The sequence below is a fragment of the Diorhabda sublineata genome, unplaced genomic scaffold (genome assembly GCF_026230105.1).
Source record: "Diorhabda sublineata isolate icDioSubl1.1 unplaced genomic scaffold, icDioSubl1.1 Dsub_178, whole genome shotgun sequence".
NCBI lineage: Eukaryota > Metazoa > Arthropoda > Insecta > Coleoptera > Chrysomelidae > Diorhabda > Diorhabda sublineata.
Genome location: NW_026614109.1, coordinates 6797 through 24318, shown reverse-complemented (window position 1 = coordinate 24318; position 17522 = coordinate 6797). Strand labels below are relative to the sequence as shown.

The 17522-nt window shown below is 31.4% G+C and overlaps 2 protein-coding genes and 1 long non-coding RNA gene across 9 annotated transcripts; 1 reads left to right on the top strand and 2 right to left on the bottom strand.

Moving 5' to 3' along the window:
• Window positions 1–318: 318 nt before the first annotated feature.
• LOC130452107 (SCAN domain-containing protein 3-like) lies at window positions 319–2369 on the bottom strand. The gene is made up of 2 exons (XM_056791425.1): window positions 2310–2369; window positions 319–2174 (listed from the first exon to the last, which is right to left on the bottom strand). Exon 2 carries the CDS (start codon window positions 2156–2158, stop codon window positions 638–640), a length of 1521 nt encoding a protein of 506 aa, XP_056647403.1. The 5' UTR covers window positions 2159–2174; window positions 2310–2369; the 3' UTR covers window positions 319–637.
• Window positions 2370–5606: 3237 nt separating this feature from the next.
• On the bottom strand, window positions 5607–8028 carry LOC130452108 (uncharacterized). The gene is made up of 2 exons (XM_056791426.1): window positions 6306–8028; window positions 5607–6226 (listed from the first exon to the last, which is right to left on the bottom strand). The coding sequence occupies exons 1-2, from the start codon at window positions 6432–6434 to the stop codon at window positions 5741–5743; spliced, it is 615 nt and encodes a 204-aa protein (XP_056647404.1). The 5' UTR covers window positions 6435–8028; the 3' UTR covers window positions 5607–5740.
• A 107-nt stretch (window positions 8029–8135) lies between these two features.
• On the top strand, window positions 8136–16966 carry LOC130452109 (uncharacterized). Of its 7 annotated transcripts, none has more exons than XR_008910858.1 (8): window positions 8136–9449; window positions 11022–11198; window positions 11257–11571; window positions 11821–11933; window positions 11994–12185; window positions 12707–12952; window positions 14659–14994; window positions 16750–16966. It is a non-coding gene; the product is annotated as an uncharacterized LOC130452109 (long non-coding RNA). The 7 variants fall into 7 exon arrangements; XR_008910856.1 differs by lacking the exon at window positions 16750–16966 and adding an exon at window positions 15952–16610 and having other exon boundaries at window positions 11826–11933; XR_008910861.1 differs by lacking the exon at window positions 16750–16966 and adding an exon at window positions 15997–16586.
• Window positions 16967–17522: the final 556 nt, after the last annotated feature.

Below are 17522 nucleotides of genomic sequence, written 5' to 3'. Positions count from 1 at the left end.
GGTTCAAAGTCACTTATTAAGAGAACCATCAATGTCATTAGACAGGACACTTCAATATTGTAGGAGTATTGAAGTTACAATGAAACATGTTGAGTTATTAAAAAGTGGTACAGAATAAACACAAGAAGCTGATGCTCTTAAGTTTTTACGCAAATGTGAAAGATGTGTTTTCAGTCATCAACCTAGACCAGAGGTTCCCAAACTTTTTTGTTTCGTAGACCCCTTGCCATATTTTATGGTTTTTATTAGACCCCCACCTGTTCTTTAAAAAAATTAATAAATAAGTAGTTCCTATAGTGTAAAAGAAAAAAAAACACATTTTTATACATTAACTAATTTATTAATTAAATTTTAAACAAAATGTGTTGTAAAAAAAAAGAAATTAATTCATTCAATGCGAGGGATGAACTTGATGCTTTAATAACAAATTATCAACATTTGGCTTCAATTTAGTAACATTTAATCTCAAATCTCCTCGGTTTACTATGTCCAGTTTGTTTCTTTTTTTTGTAATAAGATTAGTAACTGCACTGAAACCTCTTTCTACGAAATATGAAAACGGAAAGGCAATTAAAAACTTTCTCGTGATATTCCACACTCCGGGATATGTAGCAGGTATGTCTTTCTGAAGCCAAAATTATTGATAACCCTTTCTGAACTCTACCTTAAGTTCTTCGTTTGTACTTATTCCAATTAATTCTTCTTGTAATGAGATATCCGCCTCCTCAATATCACCATAAGGATTAATAATCCATTGTGGTATTACTAGCGTCAAAATATCTTCGAATCTCGTTTCAAAATCTGAGTAGAGTGCATTCAAATGATGCACATAGACTGGAACATCGTCTTCTTGGCAGTTTACTTGGGATAAATTGGGAAATTGTGAAAATTCGCTCCGTCCAATGTTTTGCTTCATCATTTTAATTCTGACAAGAAACGCTGAAATGACCGACTTTGTCTTAATCAAATTTAAACTGTCACCTTGCAACTGCAAATTCATCGTATTAAATTTAGCAAATAAATCGGTCAAATACGCGATGTCCGTTTTTCTTTTTAATAAACTTTCTTTTAAATTTTCATATCTACCATCGAGAAACTCTAGAACAGTTTCAAAAAGTGCAAAAAATCTTACCAAGCATAAACCTTTCGACAGCCAACGCACATTAGTGTGAAGAAGTAATTGGTGGAAGTTCTCGTCGTTATCTTCACACAACTGCGCAAATAATCGCGTATTCAACGCATTGCTGCGGATTCGGTTTACTGCGTCAATGACAAATTGCAGAGATTCATGCAATCTTTCATTCAAATTTTTAGCAACTAGGTGTTGTCTATGGATGACGCAATGTACTGCTAATACCCCGGGTACGCTTTCTTTTAAAAAGCTTATAAATCCACGATATCGACCAACCATGGCAGGTGCTCCATCGGTAGCTACAGATATTATATTTGATAGAGGAATTTCTTTTTCAATAAAGTAATCCCTCAAAACATGAAAAATTGATTCGCCTTTAGTGTCCGTTGCCAAAGTTCTCGCAAATAGCAATTCTTCGTGGATATTTTGATCCATAATAAAGCGAACATATGCTAGTAATAATGCTTCATTTCCAGGTAAAGTTGACTCGTCCAGTTGTATAGAGAAATGGGTCGTTTGCAAATATTTACATAGGAAGTTTTCAATATCATCACTCATTTCATCAATGCGTCTTTGAACAGAATTGTTGCTTAAGGGTATTTTCTTTATGATATCAAACGCAGGTTTGTGTAAAACAGTCTTTATAACCTCTTCAACGGCTGGCAAAATTAACTGCTCTCCAATGGTATGCGGTTTTCCGGATTTTGCTATAAGTAGCGAGATATTATAAGACGCTCGAAAACCATCATCATTTCTTTGTGACGTCAAAGTGAACATTTTGTCCAGCGTGGGTCTCTTCTGAAGATTCTCTTTGAGAGTTTGAAAATATTTCAAATCTTTATCTAATTTATCTGGATGACATCTTCTTAAATGATCTTCCAGCTTAGATGGCTTCATGGCGTCATTGCTAAATACTTTGTTGCATATAAGGCACAATGGCAGTTGTTTATTCGACAATGATGGAATAAAGCCAAACTTCAGATAATCAACATTGTACTGTCTACATTTCTTTTTTGATTGGGACATGCTTAGTATAGGTTATCTGTGGACAACAAAGCTATATATATAACATAAAACAATAATTAAAAATTTAATTTATTTATTTTAAATTTTTCTTCAGTTCTAACAACAAGAACAAAATTAATGTTTTATAAAAAATAATGTAAGAGGTACTTACTTTTCTTCGAAACTTCGAATCAAATTAGTATTCCTTTCGTTGAGGATAACAAAGTAAAACACAAAGTGCACAGTGCTATTATTCAACTGATGTCAATCACAGCAAAATTAACACTGTTTTTGATTGAACCTTTATGGTCCGAGAGCCAGCTGTCGAAAATCGAGACGATTATTTAAAGCATGAGATTTACAGGGTAGATAGATAATGATATGAGGATTCCAAAAATCATAGCTTGCCTAATGTCCATCCACGGAATTGCCCCTAAAACGGGTTATTTCCGGTAATTTATTTATAGTGGTAGTGGCAGTGGTATTTCGTTTTAAATTTGACTCAGATTTAAAGATCAGAATATATAGAATACAAAAAAATATATTATTTCTGAACAAGAAAATATTAAATTATCTCAGGCGAGCCTACGGAAACATAGGGCAAATTACCCTTAATTAGCCGCGCAATAGTGATACGAGAACAAATGTTGAATTTTTTACTAGTTATAATCGGAATTAAAGCACCGTACTATCATAGATTTGTAGATTATTTAATTCTGAACAAGAAAATATTAAATTATCTCAGGCAAGCCTACGGAAACATAGGGCAAATTACCCTTAATTAGCCGCGCAATAGTGATACGAGAACAAATGTTGAATTTTTTACTAGTTATAATCGGAATTAAAGCACCGTACTATCATAGATTTGTAGATTATTTAATTCTGAACAAGAAAATATTAAATTATCTCAAGAAAGCCTACGGAAACATAGGGCAAATTACCCTTAATTAGCCGCGCAATAGTGATACGAGAACAAATGTTGAATTTTTTACTAGTTATAATCGGAATTAAAGCACCGTACTATCATAGATTTGTAGATTATTTAATTCTGAACAAGAAAATATTTATTAATTATACGGCTAGTTAAAGAAAACAACCCTTAATTCGTAATTAATTAATAATTTTATTGAAATTATAGGAAAAATTAATTATATGCAATTATTTTGTACTCTTTTAGAAATTTGAAATAGATCAGATGATCGGAATTCAGTTAATTTCATTCATCATTATCTATCTACCCTGTAAATCTCATGCTTTAAATAATCGTCTCGATTTTCGACAGCTGGCTCTCGGACTATTAGTGGACCGAAGCCCTCACAAAGAATATGCTTGCACATACATAAAAACGGAGCGTGTCGTCATTGCTCTTTTATTTCTTTCTTAAAAACAATTCTGCTTAATCAAATTTCAACAACAACGGATGTTTAATATTTACAAATCGTGATTCTTTTCATTAGCTTAGATTAGAGAGTGATTTTTGCTTCGATATACATTCGTTTGCTAACGTATTTGTTTTCCTTTGATGTAACGAATACAACATAAAATATATTAATAACTAATATAAAATTATATTATTATATAAAAATTATATTAAAATTTTGTAATTTTGAAAACTTCTATCTATTGACCCCCATTTTTATTTCATGGACCCCCAATTTATTTTTTTGCCTACATAGATCCCTTGCAGGACTTCATCGACCCCTGGGGGTCGATATGGACCACTTTGGGAATCACTGACCTAGACAATGCCCCTCTTATAATCAAACTTGTGCAATTTGTCAACGTAAAGGCCATTTTACTAAGGTTTGTTTTTTCAAGGACAAACAGCACCAAAACAAGTGGTAAGAACGAGGTAATTATTCTAATTCCAAATAGCCAGAAAACGGGAGGCAGGAAGAATATCGGTCAAATGAACAAGATGAAGCTGAGGTTAAGAAACTAACATCAGAAGTACATGTTTTGGGCAATATAAATTCAGAATTCAGACATTATAAGTAGGGACAATGCAGGTATTGAGAATTCTATTTTTATTAATGAGCATAAGCCAAATATTAAAAAGAATAGCTGGTATGAACCTATTATTGTTAACAATATTGACAATTGACATTATGTTTAAGCTTGAAACAGGAGCTGAATCTAGCGTTGTACCTTTGAAATATTTTAATGATCTACATGTTGATAAATCTAAAATTATTTCAACATGACAATAATTTCCTTTTGAAATTGAGTGTTTTTATAAAAGTCAATTTAAAAATGTTGAATTTTTTATAGTTGATTTAGAGTCAGGGCCTTCACTGGAGTTAGGTGATTGTTTACATTTTAACATGATATCTAGAGGGAGTATAGTTCAAACCAAGATGATGATAATACTGCCAAAAACAAGAAATGGAGTAAATAAAAATTTTAAAAACATTTTTGAGGGCTTCGGATGAATTTCAGATTATGTGGAAATTAGATTATACAAACACAAAGAAGGTACCATTGGCCTTTAATGAAAAACTAAAATCAACGTTAGATAATCTTGAACAAAAAAGTATAATTTCTAAAGTTGAGTTTCCAACTGATATAACAAATATATTTGTCGAGAGCATTATATTATTCCTAGGTGTGACGAAATTTTAGCTAAGCTGGAAGGAAAAGCAATTTAATCTGTAATTAAATTTAAAAAATATTAGAAATGATCTTTAAAATATATAAAATTTAACTTTGATAAGCTGCAATATAAAGTGCAACCTTCTAAAAAAATGTACAAGCTGTTTCGGCGATTGAAAAACTTTTAGACCCAAGATATTTACCTAGTCCTAAGATGTATGTCGCAGATGCATTAAGTAGATCTTATATTAAATCAGAGACTCCCTTAGATACAGAACTAGAATACACTGTTCATGCACTCTCTTTAACTGTACCGATGTCTGCAGAAAAGGAAATTGTTTTTCAAAATGCTGTTAATAATGATTGTTGTATAACTCATAGCCCAACACTGATAAAAAGTTGACTTCTGAATTGAAATATTCCTTAAACTTGAGACATAACAAATATTTTTCTGACAATTTGCTATTTTACAACCAAAAAAATTGTTGTTCCTTCTGAAACTTGGAAGTAGTATGTTTAAATTAATACATTTGGTCAACTTTGGAATGTAAAAATGTAAATTACAATCACGTAAAATTGTGATATGGCTCAAAATGTCTAAAGATATTGAGAACTATGTAAGAAATTGTGAAACTTGTCAATTCAATAGGCCAGCTAACCTAAAAGAGACTCTTGTACCCCATAAAACACCAGAAAGGGGGCGTCCATGAATTACGTGAGACATTTTCTAGGATTTTTCGACTCCCCACCCTCCTGATGAGATTTCGTAAGATTTTTCTTTACTACCTACACCCCCCTCCCCCATTCTCACGTGAGATTTTTTATAATGTGTTTTTGGCTGTAAAATTCATTGGATTTAAAAAAAATACAAAAAAAAAACAATTTGCACTATCACTTTTATTAAAGACTAGTATACAATTGTGATTTGAGAATATTGCCTTAGTTTAAAATCACTGTGATGAAATTAAATAATAAATACTTCAACGTAAATTAATAAGAGATTATTCTAATTCAGTCCATGGAGACTCGTGTACTCCCAAGAGTGACTACTAGAACCAACATATTCAAATAATTTTCAATGAAATCATCTGCTCCTTCAACTTCGTTCTGATTGAGCCACTCCAAACCTTTGTCGCTTGCACACAGTCGCTGGTCTTGAAACAATACACGGTGGTCGCAATTTAAGTGTTTGCACATCTCGTGCATGATGATGGATACGAAATAGATACCACATGTATTGCAGCATCTCTTTTCTATATCGTGACGTAAACTTGGACAATAGAGGTCATCATAAGGCATGCTTGTGAAGGTGTGTAATGGTTGAATAGGTAGGCAATGGCGAATGAAGAATGTTGCAAATGTTTTTCCATCATGCTGTTCAGGACCCGGAATCGCCGGATCTCCATTAACTTCAATGGGATATGGAGGTAATAAAAAAATATCATGTAAAGAACTCCGACGCGGATTGCAGCACTGCTGATCATCGCATTTTACAACCTAAAATGATAATTATTTTTGATTATTTATAAAGATGCTTGTTAAAAAAATATTTTAGAAAAATGGTGATTTTGTTTACCTGAAGTAAATATTGACTCTCTCTAAAATGCTCGGTGTACCATTCTTCAGCTGGAAAATCTGGAACATTAGAAATGTCGTCGTTTGGGTCGATGTAATTAGCAATAACTTTGTGTCTATCAATGCACATTGCGGACCATATTTCTGCTTTTTTGAAGTTATCTTTTTTTTAAGTCATCATTAATTGTTTTACCGTGGAGTCAAGATGTGTCTCAAAAGAGTCATGGGGAAGAACAACACCTGATAGTTCTCGGCTAAGTGGAGCCATGCGTCTCTCTACTCTATTGAAAGCACTTCTGCCGGGGGCATTAGTCCCAATGAATATTGCGTCAAATATCGCGGGTTCTCATCGGGACCGCCATCGTTCGAAATAATAAGGACAGGCTTGATTTTATCGTCTTCGTTTTTCATTAATTTACCAAAAGGCTGAAGAGTTAAGAGAGTGTCCAAGTCTTCAGCTTGACTAATTGCAGTCGAAGACGAGTGCTTACCACTTCGGATTGCTATATATGTTGGTCCACTATATGAGACGGCTTCTGGCCGCCCCATCTCATTCGGTTTTACTTCACACAAAGCATAGACACTCGGGATCAATTTATGTCTTGCAGCAATTATAAAGTCGTGATCTGGTAACGACACTTTATACTCAACGTGCATTAGCAAAGGCGCCTGTTTGTTTGCTGTTGTCAATTCTATGGGGACCCATGCTTTGTCATCTTGGGATAAAAAAGATATAGAATCAGGGCCAAGTATTGAGGCTACAGTTTCTAGTGACCTTATGGAAGCTACAGAAAAGTATTGGTCTTGGTGCGCTTTATGATGGTCTGCTTCGGGACGACTCAACTTCACCGGTACAGTCACTAAGTGGCGCTTAGCCTAGCGCGTATCTGCCCGTCTAGGTAACAGTGGAATGTAAGCGGCGCTTCGAGAAATATTAAATCCCAGCTCGATAAGTTTTTCAGTGAGCAGCTCTGAAAGACTATGGACACTAGGAACAATTTCACAGAGACTCCGTTCCTCAGCTGATGCACCAAACATAGCTAAATCACTAATAGTTTTCAGCAATTCAGACTGCTCTTCCTCCAAGCGCGGACGTCTAGACCTTGCTCGAAGTATCAACGATTTTGCTGCTCCAGGATTTTTAGAACACAATTCGATAATTTTTATTTTTTCTATGCTTCATCGAGTATACTCTTTGGTTCTCCTTAGGTTTGAGCTGTTTTTCAAAATTATCAATTTCTTGCCGAAACTTCTCATCTCTCATCGTCGCTGAATTTTCCGTTTTGTAGCACCTGTAGGGGAAAGAAAAAATAAAGAAAATGTCGCACATACAAAAAGAAGGTAAACACTAACCTGCCAGTTGAGGTTCATTTCGTGTCACTGATTCCTCATGTTGAGTAATCTGGATGTTAATTTCAGTTTGACTCGCGCATTCTAAGTTTGACATACCTTGAGTACTTGTGTTGAAACATTATCAGAGCTCCGAGTGTTTCCCTTGAATAAATATATCATTATAAAGACTCAAGATTCACGAATTAGAGACGTTTAGAACAAAATTATGCATTTTTTTTAACTTTCCGCTAAGAGGATCTATATTTTTTTCTCCTCAGCACAATCTTGAAATATATTGTACATAAAATTAAATTTCTCCTATTTCTTATTTCTTAGATCTTTTGATATATCAATGCTTCTAAATTTTCTTGATTTTAGGTCTCTAAAATAGCTAAAGGACCTAAAATACCTAAAATCAAGAACATTTAGATGAATTAAAATTAAATTTATACCATAAATAAATAGAGGTATCTAACCTACCTTAGAGAGAGAGAGAGACCTTTTTTTCCGCTGCTGATCAATCTCATGCTGAATATGTTTCATCAAATCTTCTTTGCATACTTTTGTTTTGCTGTGTTCCATAACTTTACCACTTATTCTTGACAGCATTTCTTTGTCTTGTAGATGTGTCTTTTAACGTAAGCATTATAATATTCTTGAAAACTCTTGTTTAATCATTAAAATAGTAACAAAAAAGTTGTTAAATAAAATATTGGCGGGCATCAACAAAGCAGGTTATAGGACCTGTACTTGCGTCGCGGTTACTCGGGTCTTTACGCTACGACATTCATCGAGTCGCGCGTATCGATACGGCTGGTCGAAAGCACATAAACAATCGGGGAGCTATTGTGCTACTCTGCGGAGTTCGGGGTAGTACGACAAACACCATTGTGTAAAATTTCGCATATATTTTTATTCTAGAAAAATTTCTTACTTCAATTTAACTTTACTTTCACACAATTTTACATGGTTCTCTATTTGTTGAAACCCCCCTCTCCCCAAGTGAGATCTGGAAAGATTTAACTTGACCGCCTCCTCCTTTGAACACCTCATGTAACTTATGGACGCCACCAAAGACCGTGGCAAATATTATTTTCCGACTTTTTTGATTACCAGTCCAAAAGCTATTTGTTAATTGTTGACAGCTACTCTCATTGGTTGAAAGTTTTTCCAACCCAAAATAAAACAGCTTTTACTATGATCAAGCATTGTAAGGTTTTGTTTTCTAAATTTGGTGTTCCTGATATCTTCTATGCTGATAATGTTCCCTATAACAGTATAGAATTTAGAAATTTTACTAAATCATGGAATTTTTATTTGGAGTTTTCTATCCTTTTTTATCACCAGTCAAATAGTTTTGCAGAGAAGTATGAATGAATATCTCTAAAAACATGCTTAAAAAAATTTATAATGTTTTCGATGCATCGATTTATATCGAATATCCCTAGTCCTGTCGAGAGATATAAAAAAGAAGAAGATAGCACAGTGAAAAAAAATATGTTAGCATTAAAACCTGATAATGAAAGTGCTAATAAATAAAACTACTAGTAAATAAATATAGTTTTAATAAAACATATAAAAAAAAAAGAAATTGAACAATAAACAACGAAACAACATGAAACAGTTGATTGACTTGTATGCAGAATACAGGAATGAAGTTTGTACTTTCAAAGTAAAAATGGTTAAAATTATGAAGCTGAAGAAAGCCACAGAGTTTAAAAATATTAGCATCCAAATAACACCAACATTATGAATTAGTGAAAGGTAGTAGGAAGAAGCTTCAGAACATATGCGGATAACCAGAATAAAACAGGTAAACCTTCCTATATTTAGTATCCTCATGTTGTGAGTAAAATGAAGATAGGTTAGTTGGTGTTTGCTAATAAAATTGAGAATTAAATGAAAAATAGGCTATCAAAGAGAAAATTAAAATAATTTATAAATAAACAATTATAATTGGATATTTATTGTTCAATAGTGACAAAAAAGTTGTTGTTAATTGTGATAGGGATGCTAACTTGAAGGTGTATTGTAAATCAGTTTCTTTGTGAACCTTCAAATAACTCCTAATAAATAAAATGAAAAATTGAGGAATAAAAACATTATTTTCTGGAGTTGTATTAGATTAGCCCATATTGTATTATCAATTTAAATCTGTTTATATAACTGATGGAAAACAATCTACATCCAATTGATATATGAAATGAAAAAGGTTCTTTCAGCAGCTGTTTTCAGTATGGCTGGGGATTTGGATACTATTGCTGGTTTTTACACTTGTGTTCTACTGTCTGTTAAGGCAATCAGGGAAGTGAGTGGCGTAGTGTATGTAACCAAACTAGCACATTTTTTAATTGCAACAGTTGTGATCATTAAAACACCATGAATACCTTTTCATATTATTATATTTTAATAATGTAATCAATTCTTTTCTGCTAGCTTATAATACCTCAATATTGCTTCTAGAAAACATGTTTACATTTTATGAAATAATGTAAGTAGGTACTCAAATTGCAAAAATAATGAACATATTAATTAAGTGAATCATTGCCTTTAAACTGTTAATGTAACAGTGTTATAAATGTTATCTCTGCTTCTTGTGAAAATTGATAGTTTGATGAATTTAAACAGAAGTAAACTTTATAGTTCAATATAATTATCAACTTATTTTCAACTAATTTTATATAATATTTAATGTCCACCAAAATGGATAAATAGGTGAAATATAAAAAAACACAAAAGAGAAGGGCAATATAAAGGTGGCTATTTATTTATTCAGTATAGTGAAGAAATATGAGGGTAGTATAATGTATTGTTGTATTCACAATTCACTATAGTTACGTTGTACTCTATAATATTATTCTTTAGCTTGGTTAATAAATTATAACATACATATATCACTTACATTGTCAGTAAGGTGATTGATAGTAATGGTATATAGATCTCATTAAGCTGATGTTCTCTTTTCTGTTTTTGTTGATTTAAAATTACATTTGAAATCTTTCTCAGTATTGAATATTTCTTGTAGAAAATTGTGGAATGATTTAATGAATATGAGAGATTTTGCAATTCCTTAATAGATATGGTATTAGCTTAATTTATCAATTGTATTTATTTAGGCTTTCCTTATTACATGTTGTTGTAGCTGATGTTTATTGTGTGAATCTATTAGGTGACGTAATATTTACAAACGTATGTGATTGGATTTTGAAATGGTATTTTATCTCAGTATTATCATAGAGTGGTTCTGATAGTTAATTTGAAAATATTAGTTATATACTTTTTCATTGAAAAAAGTAGTGTCGAAAAAATGCAGTAGAATTTTTAAAAAAAGTGTATTATTCCAAAAGGAAACAGCAGAATTTAAAAAAATTTATTATTTCAAAAGGAAACAGCAGAAACAAGTGATGCGTACTATTTATAGTAATAATTAAGTTCGGTGGGTGTACAAGAAGAGAAGTTGCCAATTCGAAAAACTTATGAGAATGGGGACTTGGTTGGAATGCAGTACATTATTATGAAACCCTAGCATTATTGATACATGCATGGCCACAAGAGAAATAGGGTACGAAAGAATTAGGGTCAAGTAATGATGAGGTAACCGAATGGAAAAATTATTTTAGGGAATTGTTGCAAGAACCCAAAAAAACCATATAAATTGATGAGTCCTGTTTATTCACAAACGATATACAATTGAGGACGCATCACTAGGTGTTTGTGGGAATTTGTCAAGAGGATGGGAAATGTTTTTGTTTGCCGTGCCTTTCAGGAGAAAAAAAGTGTGGCTTTATATTATTGGCCAGTACTTAGAACCCGGAACTACTATTATGTCTGATGTCTGGAATTCCAATACCAAAACTACAAAAGTAGAAGATGAATTTTATACACTTCACTATTAATAAGGAAACTGGAGCACATACATAAAGAGCAAAGATAAGGTACAAGTACGAATTAGTAAAATATCGGAATATGCTAGATTCGTATTTGTGTGAATTTTTGTGGCGAAAAGCTGATTTTTTCTATAATTTAACACTATATTTTGGATTTATTTAAATCACAAAAGTCTCATTTTTGTAGGCGCAGAAATATTGATACATATAAAAAGTCATCTTTTCCAAAAAAACATATGTGTGAAAATGTTTTTCTGTTGAATTATTAAATGTAATGTATAATTTTTTTATTTTGAGGGAAGAAAGAGAACAGGAAAAGGCCTCTAACTTCAACTGAATGCAGTGAATGCAGCAGTGGAAATTAAATTATTACTAAAGAAAAAAATTTTCTTGCTTTATCACAATACCCAGTAATAAGCAAACTATACATTTTGTGTCGTTTAACTGAAGAAGTGTTTTCTTGTTTTTAGGTTGAAGTAGTAACTTGAAACTGATTTGCCAACTAAGATGTTAAAATGCAAATAGTAGAAAACAAGATTAATCGCAATGAGTATTTGCTCTTTGGATGGATCGATATGACTTGATAATCTTACTAATCTCCTTTTATTCAATATGTAGTAAGAAAGCTGCAAATAATTATTTGTATAGCTTCAGTACAAATGGTGAGTGTAATACATTTTATTATTTTCTCCAAGTATTCTTCGATTTTTTGGGGAGTATTTTCATGAAAATTTGGAATGTCCAGAAACTTTTCTGTCAATTGCTAATAACAGATATTAGATGTTATTTTAACTTTGCCTTAATCCAAAACTCTATTTTAAGCAACTAAAGTTCTTATCTAAGATGCAATTGTCGAGTCGGTTTTTTAAGTATGGCACAAAAAACAAATTAGTTGAATTTCACCATAAATTTGTAAATTAGAAAATATATTCAAAAATTGGTTCTGTTATTATATTCAAATTCATGTTATGACCCATTTTTGAGAAACATCAATTCCAGTTTTTGACCATTCTAATACATATTTTACAAAATATATAGGTCATCAAAATTACATAAATGTAATATACTTTATACAAGAATGTATTGAGCATTCACCCTTCTATCTAATTATTATAATAAATATTAGCTGACCCGTCAAAAGTTGTTTTGCCATAAACATTATTTCTTTGAAATATTTTCTTAGGTATTATTTTGGTGTGAGCGACCCTTAACATATAGAGATATGAAAAATAGATGTTGGCCGATTCTTGGACTTACACTATATTCACATAAAAAATCACGAAAATCGATCCAGTTAATTTGGAGGAGTTTGGCAACAAATACGACTACACGAGAATTTTATGTATTAGATTATACAATCTTTATGAATATACCTTTATTGGATTCGATGTCATACTTTTAGATACATGGGTGAATATATATTGAGAAGGTATGTTCAGTGATCCCAGAGGTGGTATGTTCAAATCAGTATTAAATATGTTGTGGGCTGAAAGAAAAATCATAGCAATTATTACGAAACTCTTCAAATCGAAGGAAAATTATACTTTTTTATAGAAAATAGAGTAGTAGACCTATCAGTCTAAAACTAATACTTATTCTTATTATAATCTTTATAAAAACAAAATTAGAATGTATGGAAAGTTCTTACATTGGCTTACCTGCAGTCATTTAAACTGTTCTTATAATAATCTTAGATTTGCCGATGAATGGCGCTATCTAAAAGTGAAGCTAATATTACTAACAATGAAAACGTATCATTAAATAAACTAGGTAATAAATCTAACAATTAACAACACTACTGGTTCCAAACGAATCCCCATTGGATGCGGGAAATCCAACATCAGTGTCGTTGGTCTGTAAATGAATGGCGTGGGTTTCTAGGCGGACAAATAATTGGGCCAGTTTTTTGAATGAGATAGTTAATTAAGAAAAATATTTATACTTGTGAAAAAACGAATTGTGTCTTTTCTTTTAGAAAATATGCCCTTATTTAGTCATTTGTAGTGACATGTTCTTACAATCTGATGATTGCCCGGCATATTATTCCATATAAGTTGTGCATTTTTTAGATCAAACTTTTCCTGATAGGTGGATAGGACAAGTTTATTTATTTGGCCATACAGATCTTCAAACCTAACTTGCCTAGATTTTTATTTGTGGGGCCTAATAAAGGATCTTTTTTACACCGGGAAACTAACCAAAACCGAGCATTTGTGATCATCTCTTGTAAAGATGAGAGTTTTTATTTTCATGTTATGTTTGATTTCTATTTGAAAAGTTTGAGAGGTGAGTGTGAAGAAATTTGAAGTTTCTCCCAAAAACAAGCTTGTAGCTTTTTTTCCTGCCATCTGCTTAGATTTTAGATAACTTCGTCTGAACACCTCATGCTTAAAGATCCATAATTTTTGATTTTTTATTAATAAAATGATGCATAAACTCAGTTTCATAGATAGAACGGAGGGACTCAGGCTTTCGGAAATTTTATAATAATATGCTCTTTTATTTCACGAGGCAGGTCTCTCAATATATTTTGAAATAAACAACTTTTCCATATTACTTAATCCTGTGGTGTTATCGGCATTACTTTTACATTTTTCTGATGTACCAATATTAAATAATTTAAGTCTGTGTTAAACGATATTGATAGTGCATCTGCAAGAAAAAGTTTATTACCCAATTTTCAATTCAATAAAGATATCATAATATGGTACTGTTCCAAATTTAACCTAATATTTGAAGTTCTAGATGGGTTTATTCTTATGATTCTTAGAAAAATTGTTAAAGTCTTTTCATTACTTTCAAAAATCACAGTTCCACTAAAAATATATTTATGAAAGTGCTCACACCTTTGTGAAATAGGAAGTAGCTTCCTCTGCATTTGACATAAAAATAGTTCCTTTGGTAATATTTGACTTCAAATAGGCATCAAATAAAAAAAATTAAATGTTCTTACTAATAATACAAATTAACTCGTTTTATTATCGTAACAATGATGGCGTATTAACTATTATCTAATATATCACTTAATTTTCAATAATGGGTAATTTCTATACTAATATTTCTCATATGATTAGACATTAGCTGAATCAAGTTCGATATGGTTTCTTTTATAATGTTGAGCCAATTTTCTTCTAGTGCGCTCTGAGGTCGAGAGTTGGTTTCCTTCGATTAATTTCCTTCCAGACTCCAAAATACAAGAACAATGAAAATGAATTGACCGGCTGACTTAAGAAATGGTTAAAATGGACTGGAGAAGTCATTAAAACGATAGATAGGAGCAAAAAATGGATTCACTATGTAAAAATCAAGTTCACTTCCTCCAAGACCTCCATATCACAAGGAAACCGAAAAAGAATTGACCGGTTGGCTTAAGAAATGGTTAAAATGGATTAGAGAAGTCCTTATCACGATAGATGAGAGCAAAAAATGGATTCACTATGTAAATTTGTACCGTTTGAAGGTGTTTTGGAGGTTAGTATATTTCCTGTGATCTCATATTTTTATTCTTAGTTCTTTCATTAGCTCTATTCACCAAAGTTTTTTCTCAGTTTTCAATGGTGTAGTGTACATGTCTTCATTCTTATAATATATACATATCAATTCAGCTGTATCTTGTCTCAATTTTTATTGATTTTTGTTTTAATTATTTTCCAATTTCTATATTTTTCAATTTTCTTTCGAATGTTCAATTATCATTGGGTTAAGATATGTTTTCTCTTTATTGTCATATATTCTGCTGTGTAGGTTATAGTTGGTACTGTTGTAAATTTATTTGTTCTTTTACCTGGTTTTCTGTCTTCTGTTGGTACCATACTAAGGTATCCTAATGTCGTTATTCTCCCTGAAGTTTTAGCTTCAGATTTGGTTTCTTTTGATTTACATTTATTATTTCAACTTTAGTTTTGTCATTTTTCTTATTTCTAAGGATCAGACATCCATTAATTTTTGGATTCTATTTTTAAAATTTACTATAACATTATATCATCTGCAAATATCAGCATTTTTATAGGTTATGTTTTTATATTCAATTCTATTCTGATCTTCACATTTTTTTAATATATTTGAATCTATCTCTCCTAGGAGTGACAATCCCAAATGATCTTGCGGGCCAAGAAAATAGAAAAAAAAGCCAATCTGTATACAAATAATACAATAAGTTATTGTGTTGATATTTCGGCGAGCCACAGATAAAATTATATTAGTATTAATATAAATAAATACCAAAAACTTGGGAGTTAACATTTTAAACAGAATTAATCATTATTATAAAATAACTTGTAGTATTTAATAATTTCCCTATTTAGTCATTTAGTGAGATATTTGTTTCTCGAATTTTCACTAAGCTTTTGTAAATCAGCAAAAATGCTTGTATTTTCAGATTTCTCAAAAGTGAATACAATACTATTTGCTCGTATATGTTTTTTTCAGATTAGATTATTATTTTTTACTTTTGTTGGGATTCCGCGTTTTCAGGCATTCCAGAATAGACTATTGGAACAATAATAATTTTTTTTTAAATGTTTGATAAATTTTTAAACCGCCAAACTCTCCCAGGCAAGCAGCGGGTTGGCCATCCCTAGCCAAAGAACACCTCTGAGATGAAGAGGAGGCGCTCCATTATGTTAGAAACAAAGAAATCTAAACAAAATGAGTATTTACATATTGTAGTCTATGAGTTCTTAGCCTAACATAGAAAAGAATAATTTAATAAAATAAAACCAATATTATATCATTATAAAACCAGTATAAACAAAGTGACTCATTTTATTTTCTCAGCATGTTGATACTAACGCAACGGTTGTAATAAAAACATTTTCCTACTTTCCTCACATCGATGGTCAATATATATTTGCCTTTATCTGGCAATAGAAAATAATTGAAAATTGTCAAATATTGTAGGGGATATCTCGTTTAAAATATACAATTTTTTTATATTCTTTGGAACTACATTTGGCATTTGCTGGTCTGTCGACGATATAATATAACCAAATTGCTGCTACTCTATTTCACAGGTTAACATATTTACGTGTGTACCCTGTATTTAACTATTGTATATTGTAGAAAGTGAAGGTAATAAAATATGTGATTACCATACACATTTTTCTTCCCATACAAACTTTGAGGTATTTGTTTAATGAACAGGACAACATTTTTAAATAAATATTTTTTTAAACACATCAAAAGGCTTAGTAGCTGAGCATAAATAAAGAAAGTGTTTTTTTTTAGGTCTTTCCAATATTGAAATGCTCCTCCATCTTTTGAATGTCAACTACAATTCATTGATGGAAACACAAATAATAATGAAATAAAATTTGTAGGATGCCACTTCAAATTATTGTATTCATTATTTGACAGGAAAATGATTTTTCTATACTCAGTTGAAGAGTAGTAGTATAGGAGCTAGTAACGTGTTTGAGAGAGAATTACAGGTCAGTTGATTTTTTGATATGTCGTTCTTCTTACTCTTTCGGTTAGAGTCTGGGCTACCTGGCTAGCAGTAGCAGTTGCGTTTGTTAATGCGCATCCTACTTGTACAAGTAATAATCCTGAATTTTTTAATAATTATTGAACGCGTGATTCTTAAAGTTTTGTCTTTAGATAGGTCTCCCAGACATACATTTTTTATCGCCAGACATTTTCAGTGTGCGAATTTTTTATTTCCTAAAATTAAAAATTCACAACATTTTAGAATGTCCGTATTTTTTATATTGTATTCTTTGAAGATAAAATAGTCTAAAGATAATTTGCCAAAAAAATTAAAAACTCATGTAAAGTATTGCCCTATGATGCTAGTAGTCAAAGAGAAAGAGAGAGAGTTGTAGAATATGATCAAGAATGAGACAGAAAATAATTTCAAAATTACGTTACTTACATTCCTTCTATTCAGAACAAATTTATATATAAGAAATTCAAACATTGGAACAGAAATTTATTGAATTTATTGAAAATAAAATTTGATTTATAAGGCCTAACTTTACCTTTTCTAAAAAATGCTGGCG